At 48.9% G+C, this 12,324-nt stretch overlaps 6 protein-coding genes across 6 annotated transcripts; all 6 read left to right on the top strand.

Moving 5' to 3' along the window:
• Positions 1-208: 208 nt before the first annotated feature.
• TbgDal_XI7310 (hypothetical protein, conserved) lies at positions 209-1,606 on the top strand (the record flags this gene model as incomplete). The annotated part of the gene is made up of 1 exon (XM_011781575.1): positions 209-1,606. The coding sequence occupies one exon, from the start codon at positions 209-211 to the stop codon at positions 1,604-1,606; it is 1,398 nt and encodes a 465-aa protein (XP_011779877.1).
• Positions 1,607-2,004: 398 nt separating this feature from the next.
• Positions 2,005-2,322, top strand: TbgDal_XI7300 (hypothetical protein, unlikely; the record flags this gene model as incomplete). Its single annotated transcript, XM_011781574.1, has 1 exon — positions 2,005-2,322. One exon carries the CDS (start codon positions 2,005-2,007, stop codon positions 2,320-2,322), a length of 318 nt encoding a protein of 105 aa, XP_011779876.1.
• Positions 2,323-2,889: 567 nt separating this feature from the next.
• TbgDal_XI7290 (hypothetical protein, conserved) lies at positions 2,890-3,327 on the top strand (the record flags this gene model as incomplete). Its single annotated transcript, XM_011781573.1, has 1 exon — positions 2,890-3,327. One exon carries the CDS (start codon positions 2,890-2,892, stop codon positions 3,325-3,327), a length of 438 nt encoding a protein of 145 aa, XP_011779875.1.
• A 426-nt stretch (positions 3,328-3,753) lies between these two features.
• TbgDal_XI7280 (hypothetical protein, conserved) lies at positions 3,754-6,618 on the top strand (the record flags this gene model as incomplete). The annotated part of the gene is made up of 1 exon (XM_011781572.1): positions 3,754-6,618. One exon carries the CDS (start codon positions 3,754-3,756, stop codon positions 6,616-6,618), a length of 2,865 nt encoding a protein of 954 aa, XP_011779874.1.
• A 1,013-nt stretch (positions 6,619-7,631) lies between these two features.
• On the top strand, positions 7,632-8,819 carry TbgDal_XI7270 (hypothetical protein, conserved; the record flags this gene model as incomplete). Its single annotated transcript, XM_011781571.1, has 1 exon — positions 7,632-8,819. The coding sequence occupies one exon, from the start codon at positions 7,632-7,634 to the stop codon at positions 8,817-8,819; it is 1,188 nt and encodes a 395-aa protein (XP_011779873.1).
• Positions 8,820-10,099: 1,280 nt separating this feature from the next.
• Positions 10,100-11,424, top strand: TbgDal_XI7260 (hypothetical protein, conserved; the record flags this gene model as incomplete). Its single annotated transcript, XM_011781570.1, is given in 2 exon segments — positions 10,100-10,556; positions 10,556-11,424. Coding segments are annotated over 2 exon segments (1,326 nt in total).
• Between the last annotated feature and the right edge of the window lie 900 nt (positions 11,425-12,324).

Below are 12,324 nucleotides of genomic sequence, written 5' to 3'. Positions count from 1 at the left end.
TGCGCGTTGTTGCACAGTTTCGTCCATTGTGAGCGATGTGTGCAAGTGCACATTTACTTTTGTGGGGTTAATGCGATTCTCATTTACTGTGCTTATATTGTGTGTGTGTGACCTTTGATTTATTCGTGTTATGTACTGTCTTTTGTCAACCTTCTTTATGTTCGTTGAAGCAATTCTTCATTAAAGGGGAAGTTCCTCGTGGAAGGCAATGGAGATTGCTATAGTTGCTGCACATAACCTGAAGGCACTTGCGGACCTGGGCGGTTTGAGTGCAACAGTATCCCAGCCAACAAAGTGCCTGGAGGAGACTCCTTCGGGTTTGTTACCGATGCATGTCCGAAGTTCCTCAGTGAGTGGTTACAAACGGTGCCGTCTTGTGGCTCGCTTCCTATCTAGAAGCACGGAGAACGGTTGCTCACTTCCCTCTCAGAACTTCAACTCTACAGGTGGAGGGAGTCGATGTGGGATGGCAAATCTTCCTCTCGTTTGCCTCCTTCCACTTGGTAGGGATCCCAGGGAGAACAGTGGAGTAATACAGTTTGAAGGGGAGCTGCTGGGTTCATTTCTCTCGCGTCGGCACTGTGTCGTGCAACTCGCTGGTCGAGAACCGCTGCGTGGTTCACCGGACGCGGGGTTGTGGTGTGCTCTTAGCGTCCGTGATTGTGGAAGTAAAAATGGAACATTTGTGAACGGCAAGCGCTTGGCAACTGGGGATACATCACCTTCAGTACTCTTCGATCCCTCCTCTGGAACATCGTGGAAGCAGCCGCTTCTTACGATAGAGTTTGGCCCTGGCTCTAAACTGGGTGCGGAAGAGTCGCTTTCGAGTGATCAACTACTTTTACGTTTCCACGTATTCGCACGCTGCCTATGTGAAGGGGAACACATTCAACGCATCCAGCAGTTGTTGTGTTGTCTCCCAACTGCAATGGATTACCTGCCGACACCGCCGTTCGTTTCTTCCCCTTGCAGTTTGGCGGAAAGTGCCAACACGGAGGCGAAGGGTGAGGGTGAGGCCTCGAGTATGGGCTCTCCCGCTGTCGCCCCATTGAAAGACAACGGTGATGTCAATGCGCGTGCTGTAGGATCCGCGGAACGTGCTTCGAATACCGATAAACCTGTGGTCAACATTCATTGTTCCCCAAGTGGTACATCTGGAAAGGTCACCCGATCACAGTCACCGATAGTTATAAAGAGGAGGAGAGTCGGAGGTGGCAGCCTTGCGTCAAGCCAAAGGGCGAGATTTGATGGGAATTCAGCGGCTTGCAGTGGTGAGGGTGGACGGAGTCGAGGCATGAAAGGGGGCGGTGGACGCGCTTTGCCATCACGTACTCCATCCCATGGAGAGGCACCCGATGCTTTAAAGCGGGATTCTGTCAAAAGGGAACCCATTCGGACCTCATTGGAGGGTTGGGACGACATTTTCCTTTCCGCTGATGTGAACGAGCAGGACGTTGTGTTGCCTAGGAGTGGCACAGCAAGGTCTGGCCAACTGGTACCGGATAACGGAAGCTGTGGGATAGCTGACTTCTTTTTCCCCTTCGAACTGCCGGGACTGACGGCAGTGAAGAAAGGCATAAAACGGAAACGTGCGGCTGGCAGGTGAGACTCCCTTGAGGAGTTTGAGCGTTGAGCATGGTAGGTGACGAAACCCTCTTTTAAAGGGACTAACAATAATGCCTCTGGTTTCATCAACCTCTTCTGTGTCAGGAATATGATGATGGCGAGGGTATAGTGGCTCCATGTCATCCGTTCCTCATATTCGCTTTTATTTTTGCGCGCTCCCACGCTGAATGTTCTGAGGGGGAGGCTGTGGATGGGAGGAAGAAGGACTGGAGTGTTGGAGTTGTGCCTGCAAAAGGTTTTGCCCATTGGGTGGTGGTACCACTGGTGAGTCTGTCGGTACGTCCAAGTTTAAAAGTATTGGGAGTGCGGTACACAATGCATTGGTACCGGTTGTAGTGTGTTAAATAGTTTTTTTTTTAAACCTTGAAGGTATTTCACATGGGTACCGAATGCCTAAGTGGGGTTCCCTTTCATAGCTCTTGCATGCTTGGATGGTTTTGCAACGGCGGCGAGAGTCGTGAACCAGGTGTGGCAATGTATGCAGCAAACGTTCGTGCGTTTTGGTACGCGTGCAGGGAGAAAGTTGTGTGTACGTGTGGTGCGGGGTTGTCTCGTAGATGTGCGTCGTTGGGAGTTACCTCTCCAATCCCCCGCCTCTTGGTGATTGCCCGGACATGCGGAAGCGAACGTGTGGGGCGAGGTGTAAATTCTAAATGTGTTGGATTTGAGTTTGTTCGATATTTCCGTCGGGGGTAAGTCGTGTTGCTACAACAACAGCAGTGCACTACGTGTGCACGTGGAGCTGGAGGCCCGTTCACTCTTTTTCATTTCTTTTTTAAAGTTTTCCCGTGCAAAGCGTACTTGCATCTCAGTGTTTGTTACCTTTTTAGTGAAGGTTTCCTTGACTATTCTCTCATGCGGATTGCTGTGTGTACCACTTCGACACTGATACGACAAAACACTCGTGGAGGAGAGTGTTTCATTGGATAGTTCCAAATCTTCTCAATGTTGTCTGCCAGTGCTCAACACCCTGTTCTTTCCTTATTGCCACCCGTCTCTATCGAATTCTACCCCTCCTTCATTCAACTCTTGCTATTATAAACTCCACCACGCGAAGTGTGACGTGACAACCGATTAAGCACCCAGTGGGTGAGTTATCGTATTTTTGTTGTGTTCAGAGTAGAACGGTTGGAGTTTCATACCTGAAGTGGTGATCCACCGCTGGGGTACTCGTGTGTGTGTGTGTGTGTGTCACGTGTGCGGACATATCTAAGTTTGCTTGTAAACACATAGTTCGTAGGAGAGTTACAAGTTTTTAGTTCCATGAGCCTCAAGGACTGTGGTGTGATGTCGCAGTGGGAAGGGGAGTGGCCGTGGCTCAGGCACAGCGTATCATCGGTGAGAAAGTACGTGTGGGCGGCTGCTGCTTATCTCGGTCCGGCACTGAATGTCTCAGGTCACGTAGCAACCGCTAAGCTCTACGCCGAGCAAGCCGACCGCTTCGTCGCCGTGCCCGTATCGGCGGTGGGTGAAACGGTGCGTACGAAGCAGTGGGTTATTCCCTCTTTAGGCATCGGTGCGGCAAGCGCATTCATTACAGCGAAGAGCGCGTCGTGGGGGACTTACCGCGCGATGCGTAACGGCGGCGTTACTGCTGTTGCACTGACGGTGTTGCTGTTTCCTCGTGAAATAATTTCTTGGGCAGATGCCTCACTACCTTTCAGGGTGCAACATCCGAAGGCAGACATCGAGGATGATTGAGAGTTACGCCTCGCTTAGTGCCGTATATTTTTTCCCCCTTTTTACTCCAAACTTACTACTGTGTAGGGGGATGTATAAAGGGGAGAGGTGCACCGGTGGTGAGGGCTCTAGTAGAGAAGATAAATTGGATGAGAACAAGCCATGCTCCTCCTTTTCCCATTTGTTCTCCCGTGCACTGAATTAGCCCACGTCGACTTTTTTTTTTTCTCGTGCGTACCTTAGATACTAGCCGTTTTGTCCTTTACCTCCCGTTCTTGCGTTATCTTGTTTTTCTCTTTTTCCCCTCTTTCGGCGACCGCCAGGAAACTCCAAGTAGTAGGAGAGTTCATTTGTAACGAGGCGTGTGTCGGTCCAGAGGAATTGTACCGCTTCGTCATCACTAACTTCTAAGTGAGTGTGTAGATTAGATTGCAGACATCTTTACCGATGTCTCTAGTAGGAGACGTACTTCAACGAGTGCGAGTGCATGCTGCCCAGCGTCGCCTGCGCCTCAATGACTTCTTCACCGATTTCGACAAGTTGAACTCTGGCCGTATCACAGCAGGGCAGTTGCGTCGGGCACTTGCCGTTAATAACATACCGGTCAGCGATGAAGAGTTTGATGCAATTACCGATGCCTTTGCAGCTCCATACACTCATGGGGGCTCAGGCGAAGTGACACCACGTGGTGCCGGGTCTCTTGTGAGTTATACGAACTTCCTTCAGGCGCTGCAGGCAGAGGAACCGCCTCCGGAGTTGCTCACCACGTTGAAGCGCAAGCCAAATTCGCTGTCGGATGCAGAGGAGGCGCAGTTGCGCGCCGCCATGCAATCGATCCGTGATATCTCTCGGGTGCGCGGGCTCCAGTTGCGTAAATGCTTTGAAGATTTTGACCATTTCCGAAGCGGTAAGGTATCGGCCTCGGTGTTTCGTCGCTGCATTCCGTTTGAAGGACTGCGTGAGGAGGTAATTAAGCTATTCATTAAGAAGTATAAGAATGAGGACGGGGATGTTTTGTACTCTGCATGGTGCAATGACATCGAGGATAAGCCCCAAGAAATGAGTCAACATTCGCCCACCGCTGCTCCACTGAAGAACTTTTTGCGGAGCCGAAGCGGCTTTCACACCGTTGATGGTTTGCTGCGCATGTTGCGAGAACAATTCTCTATGTATCACTTGCGCTGTGACGATTACCTGCGTGACTATGATCACTTCAAGACGGGCTTTGTCACTGCACCCCAGTTTGAGTCTGCCCTCGGCCAGCTCCGCCTTGTTGACGCAAAACTTACTGCGGAGAACATAGCGATGCTCACGCGAGCGTATGCCGATGAATCAACCTTGGTTGAAAAGCCAGGAATGGATGAGAACCCTTTTGTGCGTGTGAATTATGTTCAGTTCCTTGCTGACACCAACCCGCGGCACACGGAGGCTGACGGCGGTTCAGCGAACTATTTGGCACAAACAAGGGCGCCCGGGCAGTTCATCGATGCAACGAATCAACAAGAGCAGCAACAGACGGAGGCGGTGTTGCGGAAGGTGCGGCAGATTATTCGTTCTAACCGTATTCATCTGGTTCCAACTATGCATGATTTCGACCGCGCACGGAAGGGTATCTACGAGCACCGCACGTGCACTGCTTCCCGCTTTATTCGCTCGCTGGCAACTCACAAAATTTTTCTGAAGCCGGAAGAGATCGAGCTTCTCGTGAGGCGGTATTCCATTCGCGCTCCCGACGGCGGCCCCGCCGATGAGGTAAATTACTTCCAGTTCGTCATGGACGTAGATGAAGTGAAATGGGACACGGGGGCGTCGCGGATTTTAAACTCTTCTGCTATGGCAGAGCTGCAAAAGAGTGTTGAACTGTCGCGGCCACTTCCTGCCGACACGGTAGTGAATGTGTTGGTGAAGATTGCAATGCAGGCGGAGGAACGTCACCTGCGTGTGAGTGAGTTCTTCTTTGACTTTGATCCGCTTCGCGGCGGGACTGTGCAAACGGACAAGTTCATAGTTGCTCTCGGTATCGCCGGTGTGAAGTTGCATCCCAGTGAGGCGGACCTGCTGAAGAAGGAATACGCCTCCACAAAGGTGCGGGATCACGTTGACACGAACCGCTTCATCGCTGATATCGGGCAGGTAGCGCCGTCGGCTGTGCCTTCCGTTTCCACCAGATATGATTTTACTGCATCCCGTAGTGCAAAGGGCGAGGCGGCTATTACGCTAAAGGAAACGATCCAGAACCCCGATGATAAGCTCACTGCTGCTGAACTTGAGGAGCTTGGACGACTGCGTGCCCGACTTTCCCACGACGTGAGCTCGCACCAGGCTCTCCTGCTACCCTTCTTTGCAGACTTTGACCGGTTCCACCGGGCGAAGATTACCCGAACAAACTTCCAGCAGGGACTTGCCCGCCATCGCTTTGCCCTGACGGCAGCGGAGATTGATCTTCTGTCTCGTTACTACGCGGCGGCGGATGACAGGGAGTCCATCGAATACAGGCGTTTTGTTGGGGACATTGGCCTAGGCGAGTTGGCTGTAGGTGAATTTCAAAAGACTATCAACGGCAACGGTGCAACCTTCACAGCGTCACTTCCAGCATCCACATGCGCCGGCAGCACACAACGAAACGTTGGGGATGAGGAAAAGTTTCTGGATGAGGTGCTGCTGAAGATCTGTTACTTTCTTCAAGAGCGCAAACCGAGACTCGCGGAGTTTTTCCCAGACGGTGATGAATTGCGGCACCGGCATGTAACAAACTCACGATTTAGGCACTGCCTGTCTATTCTCGGTATCGAGCTTACGGAGGAGGAACTGAGGGTGCTCGAAATCTCTTTTGCTCATCCGGAGATGGAAAATCATGTGGACTACCCTACCTTCCTGGCAGTGGTGACACATATGTTGCAAAACATTACACGGCGGATGGGGCCACAGCAACGGAACGACAGTGGAAGCGCCACAACCTTTGCTGCTTACGCGGCCGCTGGGAATTCCGAAAATCTTCCCCACATTGCAGCCGCCCCACCGGCGGAAAAGGCGACAGAAGAAGGTGATAAATCTTTCCATGCATCTGTGATGGATAGGGTGCGCCGTACCCTCGCCTCTCGGCGATCCGTCTCGCTTCCTGCGTTCAGGCAATACGACAGGGCTCGTAAGGGGTTTGTAAAGGAGGGACAATTTTTTGCAACGCTTATGTCTCTCGGTGTACAGCTGAGTCCTGCACAGGCAGATGTGCTTCGCAAAACCTACAGCATAGGAGGTGGGGAGATGGGTTACGTTCATTTTTCAGCTGCGGTTGATGATCCGCGTTTTGAATAATTGTTTAACGTCACCGTCTTTCGTTATGGGGGCGCCCCTGAAGGAGGGAGGGAGGAGGAGGTTTTGCCTTTTGGAAGGCAGGAATGGAAAGGAGGCGGAGGAGTGGGGAATAAATTTGGTGTAGTCGTAGCACCTTGAGGGATCTGGTTGTTCTTTTTACTGTTGCGTTGTGTTTTCCTTTTCTTTTTTTTATTTTCAGCCAAAATAACTCCTCCCTTGATCACAGGTGCGCTGGTGGTACCGTGTAGTTAGCGTACGGCTTTTTCGAATGTAACCTCAAATGTATTCTGCCATTAATGTTATTGTTGTAAACACTTGGTTTTGTTCACCATGCCGAACTGCGGAACTACCATTACTGAGAAACACTGTCTATGTTACAATGCGTGTAGCGCAACTAGAGGTGCAGCAGGATGTACACTGAATTTGAATGTATATGCTTAAGCAGCGGAAAGGCCTACTAGAGGTAAGCCCATGGCGCCTACCAAAAAGAAAAACAAAAAAAGGAACAGCTAAACTAGAGAGAAGAGCGTGGAAAAGAGGTGAGGAGGGAGGGAGAGGGGGGGGGGTGGATGCGGCGAGAGATGTGGAACGGAGAGGGAAGGAAGAAAAGAAGACGCATATATAAAATAAATGTGAAGTTGTAGTGGCGGCTCTGGCATCTTCCCTTCTCGCTTTGTTGTGATATTCTCTCTTCACCCCGTTTTTAACCTCCTCACCTTACGTAATTCGTGTTTTTTCGTTCTCAGCCCCTCCGCTAGGTGGTCCTTTTTTTCTTTTTTTTGAAACCCGAGACGGTTCCCTGTAAGTATGAAACCACGCATATTGCCTCATGCTCTTACATTACCCTTCGCTTCATTACTAATGTAATCTTTGAGATAATCCGAAAGGGATTAAACTCAGGGACAAAAAAGGTGAGCTTGTGCGAAGGGTTCGACTATATACAAGGATATTTATAGAGGGAGAGCGAAGGAAAGTCGTTTCTCCCATAGGTGATTCTTTTTTTTTTAGTTGTGATGGGTTCGAGTGATGGTACTTCTCTTTCCCCAACAGTTGTGTTGCGGGTGCAATATTCTCTGTACCTCTTCGTGGGAATCGTTGCGACCATGTTGTTGCGCGGCTTTCTTACACTGCTGAGCCATCTCCCACTTATTAAGAAAGGCTGTGAGTACGCTGGCAAAGGGGACGCAAACTTTTGTGTGGGTGAAGTTCTTGCCTATCGCGTCAGTTTCTCTCTTTCTTTGTTCTTCTTCTTGCACCTTCTTTCCGTCTCGGACCTTACGTGTTGCATCGACACCGAGTCACGTGTGGAGTTTCAGAGGCGGTTCTTCTTCGCCAAGACCATATTACTTGGCCTGTTATTTCTTGCGACAATGTGGGTACCAAATACATTCTTTGCATATTATGCGTACACCTGCGTCTTTGCTTCAGGACTCTTCCTGCTAATAAATGTGGTGTTCCTCATCGACTTTAGCTATCAGTGGACTGAGGAGTGGGGGGAGAGGATGGAGCAAAACAGCAAATGGTTGTGGTATCTGCTGATAGTTGCCGTGCTGAGTTACATAGCTGGCATTGCAATTGCTGCTATGTCCTTTGTGGTGTTTGTCCCAAATGTGAACTGCAATTACAACGCTTTCGCGATTTTGAGCGTGCTTATCAGTGCTGTGGTTTACACGGTGCTGTCGATTTATTTACCGCATGGTTCGATAGTATCAAGCGGAATTGTCTTTGCCTACACGGCTGGTGTCATGTTCGTTACACTCCGCATGGGCGACGATGCCAACTGTAACACAATTGCTATACCACCTAATGAGGCCGGTTCATTGAAGCAAATAATTATTGGTAGTATTGTGAGCGGTTTCACGCTTGTGTATAGCGTTGTTTCCACAGGGGGTAGCAGCAAAGGGTTCGGTCATGTTGGGGATGATGATGTTGAGGAGGATCCCGAGGAGAGCGGCCACCTCAGCAGTTACATGTTTTTCTACACCGTAATGATGCTCGGTTCCATGTACTTGGCGATGCTTTCAACGGGTTGGCACGTAAGTGGCATGGGTGAGGACAAAATGAAAAGCAGTATTAACATCGCCTACTGGGTGCGAAGCGGCACGGTATGGTCAGCTGTACTGTTGTACTTGTGGTCGTTGCTGGCACCATATTACTGCTGCAGGGATCGTGATTTCGGTATTGCTGTGGACGATTGGTAAAACTTGATTGGGTAGAGAAGGGTCTGTTTCCTTTCTTTCTTCCTTCCTTTTCCTTTTTCAATTGTGTGTGTGCGTGTTTTGTTTCTTTTTCTTTGACTACTGAATACTTGTGACATGGGTGGCGTGCTTGTTACGAGAAATCGTATATTGGTGACTGTGATTCAAGTGCGACGAAGTAAAGGGAGTTTGATGTTGTAGGAAGAAATAATGGAGGCGGAGATATGAGTGGTTGATATTGCACACACATACATATATATATATATATATATTAGTATTGTAGAGGTTTAGTGTAACGTCTTTTTATCCCCCCAGTAATTCCCATTTGTTCTTATTATCACTATTATTGGCGATGTTATGCTGTAAAAGTGTTTCCTTCCCACCCCTAAAGACCGCTTCGTATGTTCTTAATTTATAACTTTTCCTACTAAACAGCTTCATCGCCTTTTCATGCACCACCGTCTGTTTGCCAGCGTGTTTTTTTTTTGCGTTTGCTTCCTTCCCCCTCTTTCTTACAGTGTGCGGAATCTTGTATGGGATTCTCCTTATATGCAGTGACTTGTGCGGTGAAGTTATTTGTTATTAATGACCGGATGAGCCATTTTTTTTGTGTGTATTTTTTTATCTATTTTTTTTTTTCGTTTTCATTCCGCTACTTTTGTTTTTCTTATTCGTTCTTTCATCTTTCTGCCCGAAACGTTGCACTTGGCAAAAACAATTGTAACGCCAATAAATTTTACCAGTAGGAGAATTTTTTTAAAGGAAAAAAACTAAAAGGAAAAAAAAGAGAAAAAGGAGAGGACAAATAGTAAGAACTCTTTAACACACACTCACTAAAAACAAAATTAAAAGAATAAAAGAAGGAAAGGTACTGTTTACATAATAACTTGAGTAAGCTAAAGGAGAGAGAACAGGAGAAAACAAAATACAAACAAACAAATACAAAAAAAAAAGAGAAAAATAAGCATTAACAAGGAAAAAGAGAGAAATAACTCAGAAGCCTCCCAACAAAATATCAGCCAATAAAGTATTTAAACTAAGTCCAGATTGTAAAGGGAAGACCAAACAAGGGAGAAAAGAAGGTAAAGTCATAGCAAACATACCGGCGGCGAATCGAAAGTAGACACAAAGTTCACGGTATTCAAAGGACAGGAAGAGGAAAAGTGTAATAAAACAAACGACAGGAGAGGGGAGGAAGAAACTAAGATAAATAAAATAAGTATCAGAAGAACTGAAAGTAAGTTAAGGAAATTACTGGAGGTAGAGAAGAAGAGTATACAAGTATGCCTCCAAAAAACAATCCGAAACAACACGCCAATGTGAACGGCAACCACAAGCTGGACAGCCGCCCCAGCAACGAGACCGGCCGACCGAAGCGCGAGGAAAACAAAGCGGATGATGTCGTGGTTCCCGCTGGCCCAACAATTAAGGCACAGATCACAAATGCATCAAAGACCTCATCCGGGAAAACTTTTCTGGAGGCGCTACGCACCAACGTGACGAAGCAAACTGTCCGCGTGGAAAAGCCACGTACGCCCGAGCCGCCGGAGGTAGCGGTGCCGGAACCCGAAGTTCCTGTAGCGGAGGAACCTGCCGTAGAAGCTGTAGTCGCACCGGTGGAGATTCCCCCCACACCGGTAGAAGAATCTCCTGTAGTGGAAAAGCAACCTACTCCGACACCCAGCCCCAACAACCTCCTAAACCACAGCCTACCGTCACACTACCGGAGAGCAACGGTAACTTTAGTTGGGCAAACGATGATGACTACACTTTTTCCAGCGACATAACCCCGCAACACCCTGTGATACCCCCACAGGCCAAACCAGTAACCTACATTGTAACATACCCAGCTGAAGTCGTTGAGGCACACTCGAAGGGACCCCGTGTAGTGTTTGAGGCACCGGCTAGTCACCAGCGAATTGATTCCGCGATGGCTGAGTTGGAAAAGGGACGCGCTAACCTTTACAATGAGCGTCATTTGTTTGAAGAGTGCCGCAAACAGCGGGAAATTGAGATGAATGAAAAGCATGCTCGCCTTCTCGCCCAAGAACGGCAGCTGAACGACCAAAGTGATGGTCTTCAGAGGGAACGCAGCAGGCTGGTGGAGCAGCAGCAGCAATTGCAGCAGCAACAACAACAGCAACAACAACAACAAATGATACAGCAGCAACCCGCACCGCTCCGCCCGGCTCCCAGTTCACTTCCAGTGACCTCGCAAACCCAACTACCACCACCACCGCAACCTCCGCAGCATGTTGGCAACAACTACACGTATCAAACGGGAACGCAAGACGGCATGCCGTGGGGCGGCCGCGGGCGTAACGACCATTGGACTCCCAACGCTGGCGTAATGGTGCCGCCGTATGATCACAATCATTACTACAGTGGTGGTCATTACCTAATGCAGCGCAATCAGAATTTTGGCGACCGCGGAGTGGATGTCCCTCCTCACATGGGTCGCGGGAATGCGATGAGGGGTGGTCCACATATGGGAGGTTTTTCGGCTGGCCGCCCGATGGGAGGCGCCGATGGTGGCGTCAATCAGATGTTTGGGCAACGTAACTCCGGTGGATATATGGGAGGGCCCGCTCTCCCTAATAGGTGGTAGATGAGCATATGACGCAGCGACCACCTATTGTTGGGTGTGTGTCAAGAAAGAGTTCTCTAGTGAGTGAAGGAATAGTTGCGGATGTGTGGAATATGAAGGGAAAGATGAGCTGTTGTGGATGGGTGAAGGAAAACGGTAAATGACAAAATACGTGGGGAGTGTTCATGCGCGCGCGTGTGTGTGTGTGTGTGTGTTTGTCAGGTGTATGCCTGTAATTGAAGGTACACCAAACGCATGGTCTCAAGTACTCCGTATCAGTCAGCTGCCGATTGCACCAGTTGCTCACAAGTGTGTGATCGCTTTAGGAACTCCTCTAGACGGGGTCTGCTACTGCGACCTTCAATGTCCCATGCTTTTTCTTGCCCTAAGTTTATTTTTATGCAGTACGACTTAGGACAGTTGTTGGGGTGATGGGGACCTCCGGGTTGCCATGCTTTCCCTTTATTATTTTTTTTTTTCTGCATCCGAGAGACACTCCTCCCCAACGACTTCGAAACGTGAATGAAGAAGGAGGCTGAAGTTTCCCCTTCGTTGCGTCTAATTTCGTGAGAGGCAAGGTAAGTAACAATAATAATAATAATAATAATAATAATAAACGTGAAATCCAAACAAGCCAAGAAGTAGGTGAGCGGGGGAAATACCCGTACAAGATAGATGAGGAGGTGGGTGGTTGAGGTTGGCGGATAAGTGTGCACAGAAAATTGCGTGAACGCGTGTGGTCACGCGTTTTTTTTTTGTGTGTGGCGTGTATGAGCGAACCGAGCCGAAGAATAAAACAACGAGTAATACTTCTTTGCAGCCCTCGCTTTTTTCTCTTTTTTTTTTCTCTTTTTAGAGCTTTTACTCCGTCCGCATCATCATTATGTTGACACCAATATGTACTGTTGTTGCTATTGTTAT

This window comes from Trypanosoma brucei, chromosome 11 (genome assembly GCF_000210295.1).
Source record: "Trypanosoma brucei gambiense DAL972 chromosome 11, complete sequence".
NCBI classification, from domain to species: domain Eukaryota; phylum Euglenozoa; class Kinetoplastea; order Trypanosomatida; family Trypanosomatidae; genus Trypanosoma; species Trypanosoma brucei.
This window is presented reverse-complemented; position numbering and strand designations above follow the sequence as displayed.